Raw genomic sequence first — 20,678 nt, 5'->3', positions numbered from 1 at the left:
GGGGCATGGGAGGTTAGGGGGGGGTGGGTGTGGGTGTGGGTGTGGGTGTGGGGACTGTGGGATCTCAAGTGAGGTAGTCTGTGGTGCAGGTGGTGGATGTGAGGGACTGTAGTCCTGATAAGTGGGGTGGGCATGGGGGGCTACAGAGTGCTCTGCTGAGGAGGCGTCACTCGCCCTCCTGCTCCTTGCTGCTGCCAAGGTTGGGTCTGAGGAGCTGGCTACGGCCCCCCCCTTCCGTCACCCTCTTTGTTGTCTCCAGACCCGTGTGAAGCCGTTAGCGTCCACTTATGGGCCTGTCAGCAGAGCTGCCTTGACTCCAAAACGCGTCCAATCTGCTGCCCGATGCCCAAAGTCGTGGCAGCGCAAGCACTGCCCTGGTTGCCCAATCACAATGACTTGTTGCCTAAAGGAGTGACCTCCTGCCTCAATCTCTAGGAACTTTGGTATACTCTTTGTGTCTTTCATGGCCACTCGTACTATTGGGACTCCTACAACAGCTGTCACTGCATCCTCGAAGGAGGCAAGAAGAACTATGCCAAAGAGCCGTCCAAAGTCCTCCACTAATTGGCGGTACTCTACCGCCAGTTCGGGAAAAAGTAGAGTGAATGGGTGTCTGAGAAAACTGTTGTGGAGTGCAAATGTCTCCACTGTGAAGCCGCTATACCAGGAACCATGTAGATGACCCCCTTCGTGGAGGTATAGGGCGCGCTCTCCACTAACTCATGAGCTGTGTCCCACAGAGGTGAGTCGAACCATGAAGATTCCTCAGCCCATGAGAACTCCCTCCATGATCTGTGTTGTGCCAATGCATAGCATGGAGTGAAGCTGGTCCTACAACTGGGCCCTCGATGGGGAGTGTCAAACAACCTAACCAAATATCGTTGTTTCTTTCAGCTCCAACTTTGTGGCCCGGATGACTAAGAGTTGTTCCTCAAAGAGGATGATGCGCAAGGTGTTTGACTAGGGGGCACTCGCAAAATGCGCGGGCATCTGACCAGGGGTTTCCATTGCACATCCCTGCTGGGACCTACCAATCATGCTGCTGTGCTACCAAGGGGAGAAGTTGCTGCAGGGGGGAGGGAGCAACTAGAGGTGGGGGGGAGTCGATGGCGAGGAGAGGGGGGCGGAAGGGAGAGGGAGGCGTGCACATGGGGTGGGGGAGGGGGAGGGGGCCCAGTGGGTGGCCAGGGGGGGAGGCGGAGCGCAGGCAGGCGGGGGAGGGGGGATGCAGGGTGGGCATAGTTGGAGGCAGGCGAGGGGGCGGGGGATCAAGACAAGTGGCTGCAACTGATTCCGACTTCTCAACCATATGGAATCAGCTTAACTCAGGTCAGTCAATTACACCTTACTCGATTCGAGATGGTTATTTATATCATCATCAAGCAATTTGTATAGCATTACCATTGCGACACAAGGTAATGGATGAAGCACATGCATCTCCATATACTGGACATAGGGGTATTCTACCTACTACTCAAGTATTGGAAAGATATTTATTTTGGCCCACTCTTAGAGCTAACATTTAAAGATATGTTCTGCAAGTGTAAGATATGCCAAAAAGTAAAGTATGGCAGGCATAAACCACCTAGTGTATTGAAGCCATTACCTATTCCCAATGAGCCTTGGGAAAGTATAGCCATGGACTTTATCATGGAGCTTCCTCACACACAAGTAGGCAACGATGCAATCTAGACTATCATTGATAGATTTAGTAAGCAAGCCCACTTTATACCTGTGAGAAAGACAATCAAAGCCGATCATATGGCTAAGCTATTCATTGCTCATATTTTCAAGCATCATGGCATGCCTAAGTCCATTATAAGTGATCGAGATCCTCGCATGACCAGCCTCTTTTGGCAAGCTCTCTTCGAGAACCTCGGAACTTGGTTAAAGTTTTCATCCTCTTATCATCCTCAAATGAATAGACAGAGTGAAAGTGCTAATTCTATTGTTCTGGACCTTTTGAAATCCTATGTCTCTGATAATCAAAGAGAATGGGAAAAGTATTTGCCTTTAGTAGAGTTTGCATACAATAACACAACGCACTCTAGTACTGGTAAGACAACCTTTGAGATCATCTATGGCAAGCCTCATTTACCACCCATTCTTCTTACGAAAGATAAGATTTTTGTAGCAGATGAGTTTGTTAGAGACATTCATACAGCTTTCACTCAAGTAAAAGTTGCTATCCAAAGGACACAAGATAAGCATAAACGTGAAGCTAATAAGCATTTAGATCTCAAGTTGGGACGCTATGTTCTTCTTAAGTTTGAGAAGGCTCGCTTGAAGAAGCAGAAAGGTTAAAAGGGTAGAGTGGTTAAGCTTGCTAATCGCTATTATGGCCCTTTAAGATCACAAACAAGATAAACGATGTGACTTTTTGTTTGGATCTACCAAGTCATTGGAACATTCATAATGCTTTCCATATAAGTTTGCTATGTCCCTATATTGGAGAACCTCCAATGGAACCAATTACGGAATATTTACCTGAAGGCTGACATAAAAGAAAAAGAAGAGTTCCTTATGCCTGAAAGAATTTTACACCATCAGGACAATACTCTAAGGTCAGGTAAGGTATTATGAAACTATCTGGTTAAGTTTAAGAATTATCCCCCATTGGACGCTCGGTTTATGACTGAGAGAGAACTATAAGACTTTCCAGATCTTCTTAAGGACTGTGTCCCCCCTCTACAGTTGAGGTCAACTATTTATAAGCCAAAGGGATGTCACTAAATTGATTGCTTATTACGCATTCTCTATTTAATAAATTTATGTCAATAAATTAATGACTCACTTTTCTTTAAGTGTTGATGACGATCTAGCATGGCCATGAGAACATTTAGAGACCAATATTCCTAGTGCATCACTTAATGGGGTGATCAGAGCACTATGACGAGAATATCTGGTACAAGCAGTACAAGTTATGAAGGGGGAAAGAAGTGTCTGCCAAGTGTAAGAGTGTACACAAGAACCAAAGAGTTACACATAAATAAAGATGAATTGAATTCTAAGAAGAGGAAGTGCATTAGCATTGGGTATATGTATTTATGTGTCCATTCGGGGATGCCCGGGAACGTTTACTTGTGTGTAATGACCATTGCATTCATTTGGGGTCATCCTCTCCCTTAAAAGTCAAGGTTTTAAGGTCTTTCTTAAGAAAGACGAGAGAGGTAATTCTCTCACTAAGAAAGACGAGAGATGTGATCCTCTGGAAGTGAGGAGAGAAGTGATTTTCTCTTTCTAAGGTCTAAAATGACACAAGCTTTTGTGTGGAATTCAATCTTAAGGTTGAGGCCCAAGGCAATCTAATGCTCTCTCCTTATCTATGGCTCAAGGTGGTTGCATGGACCACAAGTTAAGAGTACAGTTTAAAAAGCTATTTTTTTTAAATAGACATGGTGAATCCATTTTTAAAATATCTCGCCGGTTTGCAGAAGGCAGATCTTGTTGATGTTATTCGAGGTGAAATGGAGAGATTCCAGGCTGCCAAAGCTATCGATGTAAAAGGGAAAGGAAAAGCGGCTGTTCACTAGTTCTTTTCAATTGTAATTCATCATGAAAATTGCTGTGTGGAATGTGAAAGGCATTTCTTCGGGCAGAAAACAGTATCGGTTGTCGAAAGTGGTGCTAGCTGGAAAATGGGATGTTTTCTGTGTTGTGGAGCATAAACAACATGCTTTGGCTGGATCTTCATATGTATATAAGGATTATGTAGTTTCTTTAGTGGTCCTCCTCCGCACAGATCGAGAGTTATGTTGGCTGTCAAATCCTCTCTAGAACCATCGTTGGTCTCTCAAGACCCACGTGGCCGAGTTTTGATACTAAAAATTTTTTTAGGGTGAGGTTTTGTGGATGGTAGGCGTGTATGCTCCTTCTAATGTAAGGGAACATCGTCAGCTTTGGAAAGACCTGCATTGCCTTGCCATGGCTTGTCCAAGCTTTGTTATGGGGGACTTTAATGCATGTGTTTCTGTAGAGCAATCAACCTCTCCGCATTCGGTTATGGATGGTCCTGAGAGCGACACGCTTGGGACGCTCTTGCAACAGCTTCTTTGAAACCTCGGTGTGCAACAGCTTAAGGACCCATTAACATGCTTGTGTCAGCAAGTGTGGAACTCTGGTATGATGCCTATGGATTGAAAGAAAGCTGTCATCAGATTGTTGCCCAAGGTTCCCTATCCAACCTCTTTGGAACAATGGAGATCCATTTTTGTTATGGGATTGTTATATAAAATCTTCTCTAAAATTATTGCCAACAAATTGCAAAAAGTTTTTTCTCTCCTCATTCATCCACGACAATACAGTTTTATTAAAGGTCGGAATATTATGCACAACATTTTGAATGTTCAGCTCGGAATTGACTATGCCAAAGCATCTACCCAACAGGTTGTTATGCTTCAGTTGGATATTGAGAAGGCTTTTGATCATGCCAGCTGGTCTTTCTTGCGGCAATTAATGTCTACAATGGGTTTTGGGCCCCGTATGATTTCTCTAGTTGATACTATCAGTCAGGGTGCTATGGCCCATATTGCTCTTAATGGAGGGATTATTGAGGAAATTGCATTACCTCGGTCTCTTCGGCAAGGCTGTCCTCTTAGCCCTTTGCTGTTTGCTTTGGTTACTCGCCCCATGCTCTCATTACTGGATAAGTTCGCAGCTCAAGGTCAGATAGTTGGCTTAACTCTTCCTGGCGGTGACCAGCTTGTGGGTCAATCTTTGGCGGATGATTCTTTTATGTTCCTCAAGGCGGATGGTATCAATGTTAATCGGGCAATGGTGGCCTAGAATCTTTTTGCTTTGGCATCGGGTCTTCACATTAATACTCAGAAATCTATCCTTCTCTCATGTAGGGAGAATGATTTGTAGGCCTTGGGCTGGAATGGAATTACAATCACAAGGGGCAATATAACCAAACACTTGGGATACCCTATTGGTGTGGAGGTTTCTCCTCAAGCCTTGCTGGATTGGATGGCCTCCCAAATTCATGAGAGGTTTATGTACTAGAAATCCCAGAGTTGGCCACTACATATTAGACTAAAAGTGGCTCAATGTATAATGATCAATATAATCTCATTGTTTCTGCCACTTCTTCCTTGGACAAAAAAGTCCATTATGGTTCAGCCTATCATATTTATGCTTTGGAAAAAGAAAGGCAATCGTTTGGGACAGGTATGGATCTCCTGGCAACATGTGACCACTTTGAAAAGGATGGGCGGTGCAGCTTTGTTGGATGTCAATTTGCATATGGCCGCTTTGAGGCTTTCCTTGTTACAAAGTCTATGTACTCACTGTCATCCTTGGTTAGACATTGCTAAATTCTTCATAGAAAAAACGAGCATCTCTCATGGTAGCACGGTTATTCATGCTTCCGGGTGGCATGTTCTTAACTCTATGAGGCCTTTAAAGGTCTCCCATTCTTTTCTTCTTTCTCATTTGATAGCTTCCTGGCAAGAGATGCTTCGTTTCGCACTTTGGCGTCCCCCGGATATTCGTAAAGATGAAAATTCGCTACAAGGAGAAATACTAGCTTGCTCAAGGTTATTGGATTGGCCACAAAAAGATTTGCAGCATGACAAGTTCAATTGGATGGCTAGGTTGGGGTTAAAGACAGTCAGTGAGTGATGGTGTTATTCCTGGGCAGGCCCGTCTTTATTCCTTTAGGCGTATTCGTTAGTACTTTCGGGTGCCGCGTGGATACGGGGACATTTGGTCGTCTACACAGGACAATCTTCAAGGTTTTTTCCTTTGCCTGTATTACAGCCACTAGATCCTTGGCGTGACTGGATGTTTGTGCTTCCCAATGATTTTGGGAAAAGGTCAGCTAATTAGATATATCATCAGATGGTGGAAGCCAAGAAATGGGTCATGCGGAAAGTGAATAGATTATGGCATCATAAGGACAGTAATAAAAAGTGGCCGGGAAAGATTTATCCAGCTTTGGAAGTCTAAGGTCCCGTATCAGGGAAAAGTGTTCATGTGGCGGCTGCTCATTGGGGGGCTTCCAACGGGTGAACTGCTCCGCGCCCGAAAGATCTCCGCTGGGCGTTGTGTTTTCTGCACTACGTGTGATGAGACATTGCTTCACCTCTTTGACTCCTGCCCTGTTGCGCAAAAAATCTGGAATTTCAATTCCCGTGTCTGGTTTTCAATGACTCGGCACCGTCTATCAGTTCATTCATGGATTATGGGAGATATGTCCTCTATGCCCTCTTTAAGTTCAGATTGTTCATGCCTATTTCATTTCCTCATATGGATAGCCCTGTGGCATATATGACGTACTCGCAATGCCTTTATTTTTTATTCAACATCAGGCATCCATGGGCATGTGGCCCATGTGCAAGGAATAGTCTTATGGAAAATATCCTCTATGATGTCAGCAGACCTGGTTCTTCCGGATATTGCTGCTCCCTGAATGGCAATTCTTCGCTCCACTCCAATTACTCATGTGTATTCTGATAGTATTGTTCATGTAATAGGTTGTTCTGAGAGAAAGAAAGAAAGAAAGAAAGTTATATTAACGTCTACAACAGGCCAAGTTGGCCTATGAGACCAAAATGTTGCATAGAAATGTCTGGGAGATTTCAAATGTTGCATACAAATGTCTGAGAAAGAGAGAGAGAGAGAGAGAGAGTGTGTGTGTGTGTGTTTCTCGGATGACCTGATGGTCTGATGTAACAGAAAGTAAGAGATACACAGTGAGATTGCTGACCTGATGGTCTGATGTAAATATTTACTACTTAATTCAATTATCTTCATGAAAAAAAAAAGAGAGAGGATTGGGAGAGAGGATCATGATGTTGCACTAGAGATGCCATCACATGTGCACCTAGCCCTAGCATTGCCTATTTTACCTACACCCCACCTTCCCTGCTGCTGCATATACCTAAGCACCACTAGCTTGTTGTGAATTGTGCCTGCTTCAGCATCATGTAGGGGTAGGGCTACCAGTCCTGTTGGGAGCCAAATAGTGGGGAGTTACTCCAGCTACAACCTTGCAGGAGTCTGTGTGCTCAAGGAATCATCTTGGTGCAACAAGGCCTACGTCTGCACTTCAAATAGGAGACAAGGAACTGTGTAGACCGACCAACAAGCAGAGCTAAGAAACTAGCAAGCAAACGACCTGACAAGCAGCAGTCAGTTGTTCTGTGCGCAGCAATGCCCTATTTTTGCAGGGAGAGAGAGAGAGAGAGAGAGAGAGAGAGAGAGAGAGAGAACACCTGGTGAGCAGCCTTGTTCATGTGTTTCCTGCACACAGTTCTATATATATTGACAATGTGAACAGTCTTCTCAAAACTGATGAGGGATTTGGAAAAGCTGTGCTATTTTCTTGCCATAGAAATAATCAAGACTCTGAAGGATATATGATTGTCACATAGATAGTATGTGTTGAATATGTTGCAGGAGTATGGTATGACTAATTGAAGGTCTATTTCTATACCTTTGGATGTTAATGCTAAGCTTAGTGCCCGCCGACTAGCCATCGCGCCTCCCCCATCCCTCTTGCCTGCCTCCTCGCCATCGCGCTGCCCCCCCCCCCCCCCCCCCCCCGCCGCTTGTCATCAACGCTGCGCCTCTCCTCCTTGCCACCACATTGCGCTTCCCCCTCCTCACCATTGCCATCACACTGCCCCTCGCCCTGTGACTCCCGCCATCATGTTGTGCCTGCGCGCCCCCCCACCCCCGCCTCATATTACCCCCCACCCCGGCCTGGTACCTCACCCCCACTCTAGCACCTCCCCCTCGCCATGATCACCTTCCACGCCCTGGTACCGGCCACACGCTTGTCCCCCCCCCCCCCCCCCCCCCGGCCTAATACCTCTCCCGCATTCTCTCCCGTCTCCTCCACCCTATGGCCACCTGCCCACACGCCTCCCATGCCATCATCCATGGCGCCCGGTGCCTCTATCAGTAGTAGAAAATAGAATCCCTTCCGCCCCCCCCCCCCCCCCCCGCACCAGTACAGCAGTGTGTTTGGTAGGTTCTTAGTAGGGAAGCCCAATAGAAACCTCTGGTCAAAAGCCGGTGCATTCTGTGAGTGCCCCCCCAGTCAAACACCTTGCACATTGTCCTCTTTGAGGAACAGCTCTTGGTCGTCCGCGCCACAGAGCTGGAGCTTAAACAAACAGTGATTTTCGGTCAGGTAGTAGGTCACTCTCCAACCAGGGCCCAACTTCAGGATTGGCTCCACTCCATGCTCCACATTGGCACAGCGCAGATCGTGGAGGCAGTCCTTATGGGCCATGGGATCTTCATGGTTCATCTCACCTCTACAGAGGCAACTCGGGAGTTAGTGGAGAGCTCGCCCTATGCCTCCACGAACCTAGTCATTCACATGCTTCCCTAATACAGCGGCTGCCATGATGTTGGGCATCAAGCAACAGACTATACGTGCTTCAAAGCCAAGGCGGCTCCGTTGACAGGCCCACAGGTGGATGCTGATGGCTTCACACGGGTCCAAAGATGACAGAGAGGGAGACGGCAGGAGGGGCGGCAACCAACTCCGCAGACACAGCCTTGACAGTAGGGAGCAGGAGCGTGAGCAACGCCCCCTCAGCAGAGCACTCCGCAGCCCCTTCCTGCCCGCCCCACCCGGCACGACTGCAACCCCCCACATCCACCACCCACGCCACAGACTACCTCATCTGAGAGCCCACACCCCCCACCTCCCATGCCCCCCCAGCTGACTCGAGCCCATGCATCCCCCCTTCCAGGGCCAACAACTTTCGACCATCCCACCATCCCTCGATCTTCTTCCCCCCCACCACTTCCCCTGTCAAGAACCCCCCTCCCATCCGCCCCCGATTCTGGTGATCCCCCCCAGAACCCACCCCCCTCCTCCCACAGGAGGTGATAAGCCGAACACGCCTACATTCTCCTCGCACCAGCAGTTCTCCCCCTCCCACACAGCCACCTTCTCATCTGCCCCTGCCGCCCATCACACTTTCTCAAGACAGGCACAGTTGTTGCCACAGGAGTTCTTCCACAGTGGCCCATGGTCCTACCTAAGAGTTGCGGAGCACGCAGAGTTCCCACTACCTCTAGAGGTGGGGATCTTTGTGGTTTGCAAATCAAGGAGGGGCAAGATCCATCTACTAGCACCACCGGATGGACCAAACTACGCCTTCTTTTTTTCAGTCCTCCCACTCAAGGGTTTGGATGACGACACAGATAGAGTTGAAGAGTCAGGTGGAGGACCACATCTCCCAGTGGATGGGAGATGAAGGACTAGCATTCTTCGCACAGCAGTGGCTTGGGGCATTAACTGATGGGCTAGTGCTGAGGTCCCGCACTTGAGCATCATCTTTCGAGCCTCTCGACAGTGGAAAGCTTCGCGGGATGTGATCGAGTGGCCCCTGGCACAAGCGGCCCATTTCTACCAGTGTACAGAGTCACGACTCTCAACATGGCTAATAGATGCATTGATAGTACCACCTAGAGCATCTAGCACCCCTATGGTCCGGCCGAGGGCCACCATGGGGGATTGGAGTTCACCATCCAGACCTGCGGAAAAACGCACTTGCATGCCTCATAGTTTCTCCTCCTCATCAAAACCTTCCACACCGAATAGATGCCTATTCGGTCAGTCATAGGTTTCCCCATGAGCTTACACCTTGCATCATGGAATGTGAACAGTCTCCACTACAATGGGGCACGTGGTTCTAGAAAGTTGATTGTTCAGCAAGAGCTGCAGTCTGCCCTTGCCGGATGGATCGACGTCCTACTTCTACAGAAGCACAAGCTCACGCCCACCCAAGCCCAACGGGTAGAAAAGGTACTCCTGGGCAGGTCCTGCACTTACTGGGAGCACGCCATAGGTGCCCACGACACGAATGGTGTATGCACCTCTATCGGCCTGAGTCTCACCGCCTATGTACGAGATCACGCGACGATAGTGGCAGGGAAGATTTTATGGATAAGACTGGACATTGGGGACTCGTGCCTGGGAGTCCTCAATGTCTATGCCCCTACGGAGGTTAGGGCAAGCAGCAAGTTCTAGGTGGAGATCGTGGAGGCACTCCCAAAGGTGGGACTCCTGGATCATTGGAGGAGACTTCAACAACCTGGAGGCGTTGGAGGACCAACAAGGCAAAGTAGAAACAACCAGGGCATGGCCAGGGAGGAGCAGGAGGCATGGGAGGTATTTCTACTGGCAGTAGGTGCACGCGATGCCTGGAGAGACCCTACCTTCCACAAGAGGGAGAGGTCACTGGACTTCTCTTAGGGATACAGGCGGCTAGGTGGAGTCCTGTTGGAGCGGTTAGACAGATTTTATGTGAGACAATGGGGAGGCTCTTGTGGAGGCCAAATAAGGCAGTTGGTAGGCACCATGTTGTCTGATCATTGCCTGGTTCTCTTGACACTAGACCCCCCAACATCTACCCTAGACACACGATCCTGTTGGATCCGTGACTTGATCTATAGAAGGGAGGAGGTGATGAGACAGATAGAGCAACTTTGAACTAGGAAATGGGACAAGAGGGACCGGATCATAGAGGAGGTTGCAGAGGTCCTATCCGAATCGAGCAGAATCTGCCAAGAGGCAGCCATACAAGCCAGGTAGCAAAGCTGGGAAGAGGAGAGAGCACTCCGGCGGGACCTTGATGCCACGCAGAGATTACTACAGGAGGCACCAGGGGATCCCACCCTCCATGCACAGGAGGTGCAAGCGCAAGCAGCCATTGCGAGCCTAGAGGATAGGCGTTGAGAGTTCTTTTTCTGCACCTCAACAGCTTTCTAGGTGCGGAAGGGGGATACGATGTGCGAGGAGTTTTTCCAGGTGCACCAGCCTCGCACCTCAGGAGAGCAGATACGCAGCCTTCGAGATCAGTATGGCAGGACTCCTACCAGACAAGGTGATGGAGATTGCCACTAACTACTACAATCCCCTTTTCAAGCAAGAGACAACCTCAGCTAGAGGACAGCCATGTACACAACAAGTCTAGGATCACATCCCGTCTCTCGTCACAGAGGAGATGGGATGCGCTCTCCTAGCCCCCTTCAGAGAGAAGGAACTAGAAGAGGCTTTCCATACACAAGACGGGCAGAAATGCCCAGGAGAGGATGGTCTCTCTAAGGCCTTCTTTACTACCTACTGGGAAGTGGTGAAGGACCCCCTACTGATGGCCTTCCAAGAGATTTTCACTTCAGGACAGATGCCAGGGAGCCTTTCGGCAAGCCTTATCAGTCTTCTCCCCAAAGGGGGAGATCGATTGGAGCTTTCCCAGTGGAGACTGATCACCTTATTGTCAGTGGCCTATAAGGCACTAGCAAAGATGATTGGTAGGTGACTACGCTCCGTGCTGCCAGACATCATCCATGACACACAGACAGGCTTTGTCCTGGATAGGAGGATCCTAGACAATGTATTTACCTTCTTTGAGGCGACAGAGTGGGCTCAGCACAGTGGGCAGAGACTAGCCGTACTTCTCTTGGATTTCGAGAAAGCTTATGACAGGGTGGACTCGGATTTCCTAGAGGGTACCATGGCGAGGTTGCGTTTCCCACAGGCTTGGATTCGCGGGGTCTCCGCACTTTACAAATCGGCCACCAACAGGGTTCTCATAGGTGGTAGGTGTGGGGAGGAGTTTCGGCTGGAGAGATTGGTCCAACAGGGCTGCCCCCTAGCCCCATACCTGTTCCTATTCTTTGCAGAGGCGATGTCTCACTTCCTCAGGTCCCATGTGAGCGGTTTACGCAGCCTCTAGCTTCTAGTGAGAGAGGAGACTAAGTTGCTAGACTCAACGTATGCAGACGATACAGCACTCTACATAGAGGACGATGAGTTGATGTTGGAGAGAGTGAGGCTAGCTCTTGAGGTGTTATGTTTAGTAGCGGGAGCGAAAATCAACTGGCAAAAGTCCGTTGGTTTTCTCATAGACCCGGACTCTAGCACAGAGTGGGGCGTCCACCTTGGATTTAGATGGGTGATGAGAGGCCAGACCACGTCCGATACCTAGGATTCCAAGTGGGACTCGACATCACTCCCACCCAACAGTTTCTTCTAGTCCTCGATTCTATTCGGAGAAAGCTGACCTACTGGAGCACGATTCATCTCTCACTAGCTGGCCGAGCCCTGGTGGTTAACCAAGTCCTCCTAGCGACGGACTGGTATATCGCCTCATATTGGTGCTTCTCCTCATCTTGCATAGTGCAGCTTCGCCGCCTAGTGCGGAACTTCCTTTGGTCCAGGTCTAACAGCTCTAGGGATTCCCAGGCCAAGGTGGCGTGGGCGACCATCATACGGCATCGGTCAGAGAAAGGGCTCGGGATCATAGACCCAAAGTTTCAGAGTATGGCCCTCATGGGCAAGCTAGTTGTACGCGGCCTCACGCCGGGAGGGCAGACCTGGAAGGTCCTACTGCAGGAGGGTCTTCACGATTATAGACCAAGGCTTGGCGGTGAGTGGAGGCCGACCCTGAGATGGATCTTCATGTCAGCCCAGATCACCCCCCTAGATCACCTTTCCTACGCAGCTTACTCCTTGTGTGGCACGGCCTCTGTAAGGCCCTAATCCAAAGCCCCCCAGGCTGCCAGGAGGAGATAGACCGTTAGCCGGTGATCTGGAAGGCACCGAGGTTCCTGGAGTACCAAGAAGCCAAGAAGCCAAGAAGCCAAGAAGCCAAGAAGCTACCGAGGTTCCTGGACCACTGCAGTCGCCAAGAAGCCACCGAGGATCCTGGAGTACACTTCCAGGATTGGCAAACACGTACTGATGCAGGAGGACATGGATTGGGCACCATCACATAGCAAGCACTGGGCGGAGCACAACATCACAGAGCCGTTCCAACGAACCTTCTGGCGCCGCCTATGGGATAGCTGGAGGCCGAGGAGGGTATCGTACTTCTTATGGCTAGTGGCACATGGAGGCTTGGTGATGGGAAGTTGGCTTGCCCAGATGCAGGAGGGAGGTTATAAGCGCTGCACACAACAGCCTCTAGAAAACCCAAAGCACTGCCTTTGGTCATGTGAGGAGACACAACTCGTGTGGAGAGGAGAATGCCGCATCCCTCGCTGTATAGCACCCAGCCTTGGATATATCTCATGGAGAGCTTTCTGTTGGCAGGCAATCAGCCAGGGCCGTCACCTTTTGTATGAGGCCAAGATGCAGGACACGATATTCATCATCGAGGCAAGGTCATGCACAGTGGTCGGCTTGGAGGCTCTACCCATCCATCAGGTACTGGAGCCCACAGCAGACCACTCCGAGGTATGGGAGATCATACGGAGTCTTACTGGATGGCATATCTGGAAGGCACGGTGTTAGGAGACTTTCGGCGGAGAGAGACTTTCAGCATAGGCAACCTTAGCAAAGCTCTGGACCTCCATCATCCACTCCCTCCACGGCCGGTGGGATTAGGTGCAGGGCGAGTCTAGGGCTCGTCAGGAACTCCGTAGTCATTTCATACATACCTAGGGTGGCCAGGGCCTGTTTTTCGTGATGCAGGCAGGCAGCCCCAGATGGTGATACACCCCTCCTCCATGGCTTCTTGCCCCCATCCCCCCCAAACTGCCTTGAGAGGCTTGTATTCATGATGTATTTGTGACTTTGCATCAACTCCAGCTAGTCTGTTGAGCATGAGCACTCCGTTGTAATCTTTTTTTTTTTAGTAATATAATCAGCTACATTTTTTCGGGAAAAAAAAAATGCTAAGCTTAGTGCACATGAGGGTGACTTGATTGATAATGTTACTATGTATCGGAAGATTGTGGATAGCCTTATCTATTTGACAAGCACTAGGCCACACCTAAACTACATAGTTGGTTTAGAGAGTCAATTATGTGGCGTCTATAGAAGCCGCATTTGGATACGGTGCAATGCACATTGCGCTATGTCAAGTTCACATTCCATTGAGGCCTTATTCTATAGTGTAGGTGTACCATTGGATTTACATGGTTACACCTTCATTCCTTGTGTGTAGGCCTATTGCTTTCTTACGCTTTTGGGGTTGTTGGCATATATGGACCATGACGAACACATTCATCTTTGATGCTTCATCGGGAGTGGAGAATCATATAGTCCACTTGAAGGGACTTCTTCATTGGCAGCTCCACTTGATTGAGTTAACAAATATTCTCCCTAGATAGGACTTGCTTGCTTGGCATGTTGTAGTTTCTTCTGCCCCCCTCTAGTCACTATGCTTCCTTTGTACTTTGATTGTGATGTCTTAGATTTTATGCACAATGGTCTAGAGCCATCTTGTATCTTGTAAACATGTAATCTTGTACTTTTTCCATAATTGATACAATTACCTTTTACAGGGCAGCAGAGAGAGAGAGAGAGAGAGAGAGAGAGAGAGAGAGAGAGCATCGGCCATGCCCAAGTTGAATACCGCCTACATTGATCACATTGTGGAGGTTTTGGGGCCCGACTCAGATACAGAGGAGGTAAAAAAAATGGTCACTTGCACTGAAAATGATGACACCTTGTCTAGAGGTGCAGCACGGCGTTGAGGTACAGCCACGAGTCAAACGTAGCAAGCATGCCCCTGACACTGTGATGGTAGATTTTGAAGCTCTCTCTATAGTCTAAACATCAAGCATGGTCTTATGTGTAGGTTTCTTCGGTCATTGATGATTCCCAAGACTTGGACTAGGAATATCTATTGGAGTCTGCTAATGCATTGTTGGGTGAATATATTCAACACAATTAGGAATCCTTTTCAAATCAAGACAAAGAGGATTTTTGGATGCCATTGTGGATACTAAGACTATGAAAGAGGGGTCATCCTCTTCTTCACTGGTAGGATTTCGGTGCTTTCTTGGATCCGTCAATGGCTGCACTACATATCGCAGGGGGATTGTGTGGAAGAAATTCTCGATTGGTCCAAGCATCTATCCTATGTGTGTGACCACTAGATAATTATTGCACGGAGCATTCCTTGGGTGGGGATTCATGCATTGGGATCTTCAATGTCTCTATACCCACATACGCTCATGGATGCATGGACTTTCAGTTGTTGGACTTCCAATGCATTGTAGATGAGCAAGAGGCTTGGGAGGCCTTCATCTTTGTAGGAGCATCCTGGTGCCTGGAGGGACCTGACATTCCATAGGAGAGATGGCTTTCTGGATTTCTCATGGGAGGTAGAAGCAACTGGGTGACATCCTCCTAGAGCAGTTGGATAGGTTCTACGTAGGTGACTGGAGCTATGCATAGGGAGGCCAAGTGAGACACTTGGTAGGGACTGCTTTATCAGTTCATGCTCTGGTTCTCCTCTCCCTTGATACCCCACTTCAGCCCTTAATCCAAAATTGTATCGTATCTCGTACTCCACAAACCAGCATGAGGAGGTGTAGAGATAGATCATGCAGCTTTGGGCCAAGGAGTGAGCATAGGATGGAGGGATTGCAGAGGAGGTAGGGAGAGTCCAGTAGGATTTGTTAGGAAACAGTCCTCCATGCTCGGCAATAATGCTGGGAGGAGAAGCGGGCCCTATGGTGAGATTTAGCAACCATTCAAAGGCTGCTACAAGAGTCTCCTAGCAACCATATTCTCCATGCCCATGAGTTGCGGGCATGGACAACTCCCACTAGCCTAGAGGACAAAGGAATAGATCTATATGTGGGGAGAATGAGGAGACACAGAGGCATCGCATATGGGATTCCCCAAGTGCTCAAGAGGTTTAGTGGAGAGCCCTTAGGACGGTGTTTCATGGCACTATAGACTCTATGATTGCTATATGGGGAACGGTTGCACAAATCATAGACAAAGACCCGGCTTCTTGTGGATATGAGGATGCACAGGATGTCATGCCTCTCTTGTTTTAGGTCAGCTTGTGAGCAGGTCTATCATGTTAGATTTCTCACATGGATAGTGAGGACTCAGGGACATTGCCACAGATGGGAGCTGATAGCTAGCATTATTGCTTGGTACATATGGACTGCTAGATATAGCTAGGCTATTGATTCTTTGGACACAGCTACTGCAGAGACTCTCTCCAGGATCTGGACAGAAATTGTGCATACCCCCTGTGGAAGATGGAAGTGACAAGAGCAGTTCAGAAACTATGAGGAAGAGGAGGAGAGATGCTTTTCTCAGGACATGAGATTCTGTTATTTTCTTCCTTTTTCAGACCCACATGGTTTGGTATTATAGACCTCCTGACTAGTTATTTTTCCAGGCTTTGTAATAGACTTCCCCTTGTTTCATAATTTTTTATACAAGGCTGCTTTGCATTCTGCATTTTGCCTAGGTATATTTATTCCGAGGACTCTTTTCAATAGAATTTTTTCTTTTCTCTGAAAAAATAAGCCTCATTTCAAATGCTCTAGTAGTCCTCTCCTGCTCAAGACTAGTCTATCTCCTCCTCACAACACCCTCCTGTCTGAAGGAGCTGATCTGTTGGAGACACTTGTCCAGATCTCTAGCTTCTCCTTAATGTGAAAATGGTCTAGTCCCCCAGCAATCTATGCAATGAACTTTCTAAGAACATGATCATTGTAAAGATTGTTGAGATCCTAACATGGGAAGGGACCTATGATTTTGTGGAGGAGAACTAAACGAAGAGCAGAATGATTTGGGAGAGTATTGCTGATAATAATACACCAACTAAACCACCTTTATCAGAAGCCTAGTCACTGACGTAGAATCTGTCAATCCTGAAGTAAATCCTAGCTCTTGCTGCCCTATCAGCCTATAAAACTAGAGAAATTAAGTGGGTCTAGCCAACTCCATTGTAAACAAAGGATCTTGTCTCATCATCTGGAAAATTAACTCCAAAAAAACTGCTTGCTTTCCTCCTCTAATGATAGAAGTGCACCTGCCCCTTCTGTCTTCAAAGGCCTCCACCATATTAAAAGTCTCCATCCCTTATCCAATGATTGACCTAGGGTAAAAACTGGCTGAGGGTGATACAGAACTGCCTCCTGTCTCACTGACTATTTGGGGTATAGATTGCTTGGAGTTCGTTTCTAACTTACACAAATACATCCTCCTACTCGAATCTTTGTATTTTTCATTGTTGTTGCCCAATGCATTAAACTTTGTCCTGGCAATAACTTCCCACAGCAATGGTAAATCCTCTATACATAAGTTGGTGCTCCTATACCATGAGAAAATCTATCAATCCTCCCACAAGTGCTCCTCATGAGGCTTGGGCTATATCTGAATACTCATCAAACAAAATCTCTCAAAGCCCATGAGAGGATCTTCATGGGGAGTGTTTGAATCACTGAGACCAGCATGGCTGAACTTTGGTGTCCCACAATGTAGAATCCGCTTAGTCTCCTCTCTGCACTCTCTACAGCCTTATGCAAGGAAGAGGAATCCTCTGAGCCAAGAGGGCATAAGAGTACAATATCTTGCTCATCGATGTACAATTGTGCATCATCTCTCTCTTGTGAGGCAATAGTACCCATAGTTGCTGTTAACTGGCAAGGACCTTTGAGGTTAGAATTTAGGATTTTGAATCCCATAGAGTATGCATTGAAGCTATAGATGTGGTTTGTCAATCATGTAGTCCTTGTAGGGAGCATATACCATAGGCATTGGTGACTAGGGAATTGTTCCTAGTGCCACTTGGGTGGTAGATGTCTAACCACTCTCACCACCCGTCTCTACTAGATCAGTCCTCCTTGTCTCAATCTCTGCTCACCCTACATCTACTACTCTATGTCTCCGCCAATGTCTCCTCTGCTTTGCATTTTTCTTTCCTAGGAAAGAAATTTCTAATTATAAAACCTCAAGAAAAATCTTCCCCGAGGTAAAATACAGAGTACTAAAATAAGCCAAGCCATGCAAAGGAGTACATTTACATAGGAAATAAAAGGGCCAAGTAAATAGCCAGCCCAGCGGGCTAAAATGCCATACCACACAGTACCCAAAGTGGAAGAAAGTGCAAGAGTCCCAAGTTCAAATAAAAGTATCTCTCCTCCTCATGTGCTCAAAGTCACCCTATGGTCTCTATGATCTCCTACAGAGCATGTAAATAATCTCTCTAGATCCTAGAGAGAGATTCTGTGGTAGAAATGTCCCGCATAAGGTCATGAATCAAGCAAAAATTGTAGCAGCTGGCTCCTGTTTGTGGCAATTTCACTAACTCCAATCTATTTGCAAGAAGTCTATTATTGGAATCATGCTCAAAAGCTCTCCAAACAATAAGAAAGGAGTGATTCCAGTAAATGTCCTTGTATTCACATGATGGGCCTCCGTATGCAACCTTAGCTACTGCACCCCAACTCACCATGATAGTCTGCCATGGAAGACCTTCCTGATGCTTGTCATGCACACCTCGTGGGGCATGATGCAGTCCCATAGGCAGTCCAAGTCCCTGTGGGTCTGTACATGCTACAAGAAACCTACAGTAGCCAAGTCATGTGCCAACTACAGAGCTCCTATGTGCTATTAGCCATAGGAAGAAGGAAATCGTCTTGGGTTTGTAGCTATCATCCGATATCCTCCGAAATATGAGCAAAAAAGGTGCCTGTACTTCATCTGCACCAATGCTAATATGAAGAGAAAAACTCATTGGATCTGTAGCTATCATCTAATCTCCTCCAAACGTCAGTCAAAAAAAGTGCATCCACCTTGTCTGTACCAATGCTAAGTAGTAGCTAGCTCTGCTCTGATCGGATCATCTGAATCTCCTCACCAACTTGGTGGTGTAGCCAAAGATGGCAACATCGCAAGGTCTATCAAGGAATGGATCCCTTGAACCTCCACTATAGTCTTTGTAAAGACCTCCTCTAGTAAGCCCACTATCTCCATCCCTTTGCTTGGCTTCTGTAGCAAATGGCTCATATTCTTCTCCCTTTAGTTTTGATTGATTGATAATGTTTCGAGCCAAGAATTCTGATATATTCTTAAGATGAATTGCGCATGTTTTTTCCAGAAAAAGGAAATTCCATGACTAAGCACCTCAGCTATCATGGTAAAATACAATAAAATCTTTGTGTGGGACAACAATAAAGTACAAATGACAAGAGATGGTCTAATACAAGCATTGTGTGAACAGCCAATCTAGACTTCTATCATGCTAGAAGTAATAAAGTATAGATGACTACAGAGATTTTAACACAAGGACTGTGTGAGAAGTCAATCTAGAGGTCTATAATGCTAGACCATAAGTAACTCAAAATGGAAGAATGTGCCAAAGTTCCATGTATTTAAAAAAGCATCTAAATGTGCATGTTCTTAGAACTAACAAAACCAACTTACAAGTCTGTAAGGTTTGTTAAGAGTCCAAAGGTTTCAGGAATTGGTCCTGTGAGTAGGTTGTTATCAAGATTCCTGCCAGTTATGCCAATTAGTACATATAAACTCGAGTAGAAAAAGTAGCTTGAATTGAATTATTTTAGTTTAGGTTAGACAAGGACTCACAACTTTTGAAGATTTGAACAAGAACCAAGATCCTCAGTAAGTGTGCCATACAAACGGTTGTCATTTAGGAACCTGACACTAAAGAAGTTTATGAAATAGATAATTTGATAGCAAAATTTGATTATTCATTTTTGTATATATACATTACACACACACACACACAAGTTAGGAGCCCATCCCATAGAATTAAAAATACCGCCTTGCATCTATAATGGTATTCATTTGGTTATCAACCTATTTTGAGCATTCTAACATGCATAGCCTGCTTTTAAAAATATTGTTTATCGAAAAAGGAAAAATTAGGGTCTTGTTCACGCAACCCCCTCACAACTGAATTATACTTCACACAAGGGTCAACATACTTTGTATTGTACAATGGCAACACCATCTACATTTTCCAATCCTAGAACCCAATGTGCCAAAGTTAAGCTTAATTGAAAGGTAAATGTTCTTGTCTCATTACAAAATAATGTAAGACAATGTACAATTAGAACCACCATATGATATAGAATATCCAAAATGATATGCCCCCCATTGTTGTGAGAGAGTGGACATGGATGACATGTAGCTATGGTCATGAATAGTTGCAATACCCTGAACATGGATGAGATGTAGCTATAAGCATTATACATGACCATATGGTGGGCAGAACAGCCTATACAAGAGGTTGGCCAATGAATGTACATTGGATTTTCGTTTTGGTCAATGGATCCAAGGGAGTCTTAAGGACCCCCGACATTTAATGGATGTACACTCGATTAATGGTTCATGCCAAGAACAAGAAGTGTGTAGGGGAGTCTAAAGTGACTGGATAGTCAATCCTAATCTACCGAAATAGAGTGGAATCCACAAAATAAAACTTGGGTCTATATGAGACTCCAGTTTGATGGAGTAACTCATTCTATGCTCACGTATTTTGTCACACTAGTGTCAAAGTATGTTCGAACCTGAGAGAGACAGCATACTGTAACATTAAGAACTCAGACATAGGAGCATCCACATGTGATTCAGCCCGTGACTAGTAGTTTGAGTGTTTCTCAGTTTTCAGATATGTATGAGAGCCTTTCCATCATTGGATTCTGTGAGTGCTGCCTTCAACCAACCACACTAGTTCGCACCGTTGTTTTTCTAACTTGCATCCCCAACATCGACCATTTTGGGACCAATGGAAAATGGGTTGATTAACATTCACTGATTACGCTGCGAAATAAGTAAAGGATTGACCTTAGACTTGAGAACTTGAGGGCCTTTACTCTAGAACCTTCCATAAGCTCTATCAAACTCGTATCAGACTAGGAAGGAAGAATGACCTAGGGAGGGTAGTTGGTACCGTGGTGAATATCGACCTCTCAAATGGTCT

General features: G+C 46.7%; 1 protein-coding gene across 8 annotated transcripts in view; it reads right to left on the bottom strand.

Annotated features, from left to right (window-relative positions):
• LOC148040930 (uncharacterized) overlaps positions 1-20,678 on the bottom strand; it is a 191,294-nt gene that overhangs the window by 81,213 nt on the left and 89,403 nt on the right. For 6 of the 8 annotated variants that reach the window (XR_015690323.1, XM_087674636.1, XM_087674670.1 and 3 more), the window contains 2 exons: positions 19,319-19,396; positions 19,157-19,228 (listed from right to left, as the gene is read on the bottom strand). Coding sequence is in view for 7 of the 8 variants with exons in the window: in XM_087674636.1 (XP_087530762.1) it covers positions 19,157-19,228; positions 19,319-19,396 (150 nt within the window). In the remaining variant the exon portion in view is untranslated. The remainder of the gene's footprint in view (positions 1-19,156; positions 19,229-19,318; positions 19,397-20,678) is intronic. The other 2 variants (XM_087674644.1, XM_087674660.1) reach the window with 1 other exon arrangement.

This window comes from Lygodium microphyllum, chromosome 1, assembly GCF_053477565.2.
Source record: "Lygodium microphyllum isolate KBCC chromosome 1, Lygodium_microphyllum_v1.1.10, whole genome shotgun sequence".
Taxonomy (NCBI): Eukaryota; Viridiplantae; Streptophyta; class Polypodiopsida; order Schizaeales; family Lygodiaceae; genus Lygodium; species Lygodium microphyllum.
Note: the sequence above shows the minus strand (reverse complement) of the source record. Positions and strands in the feature narration are given on the sequence as shown.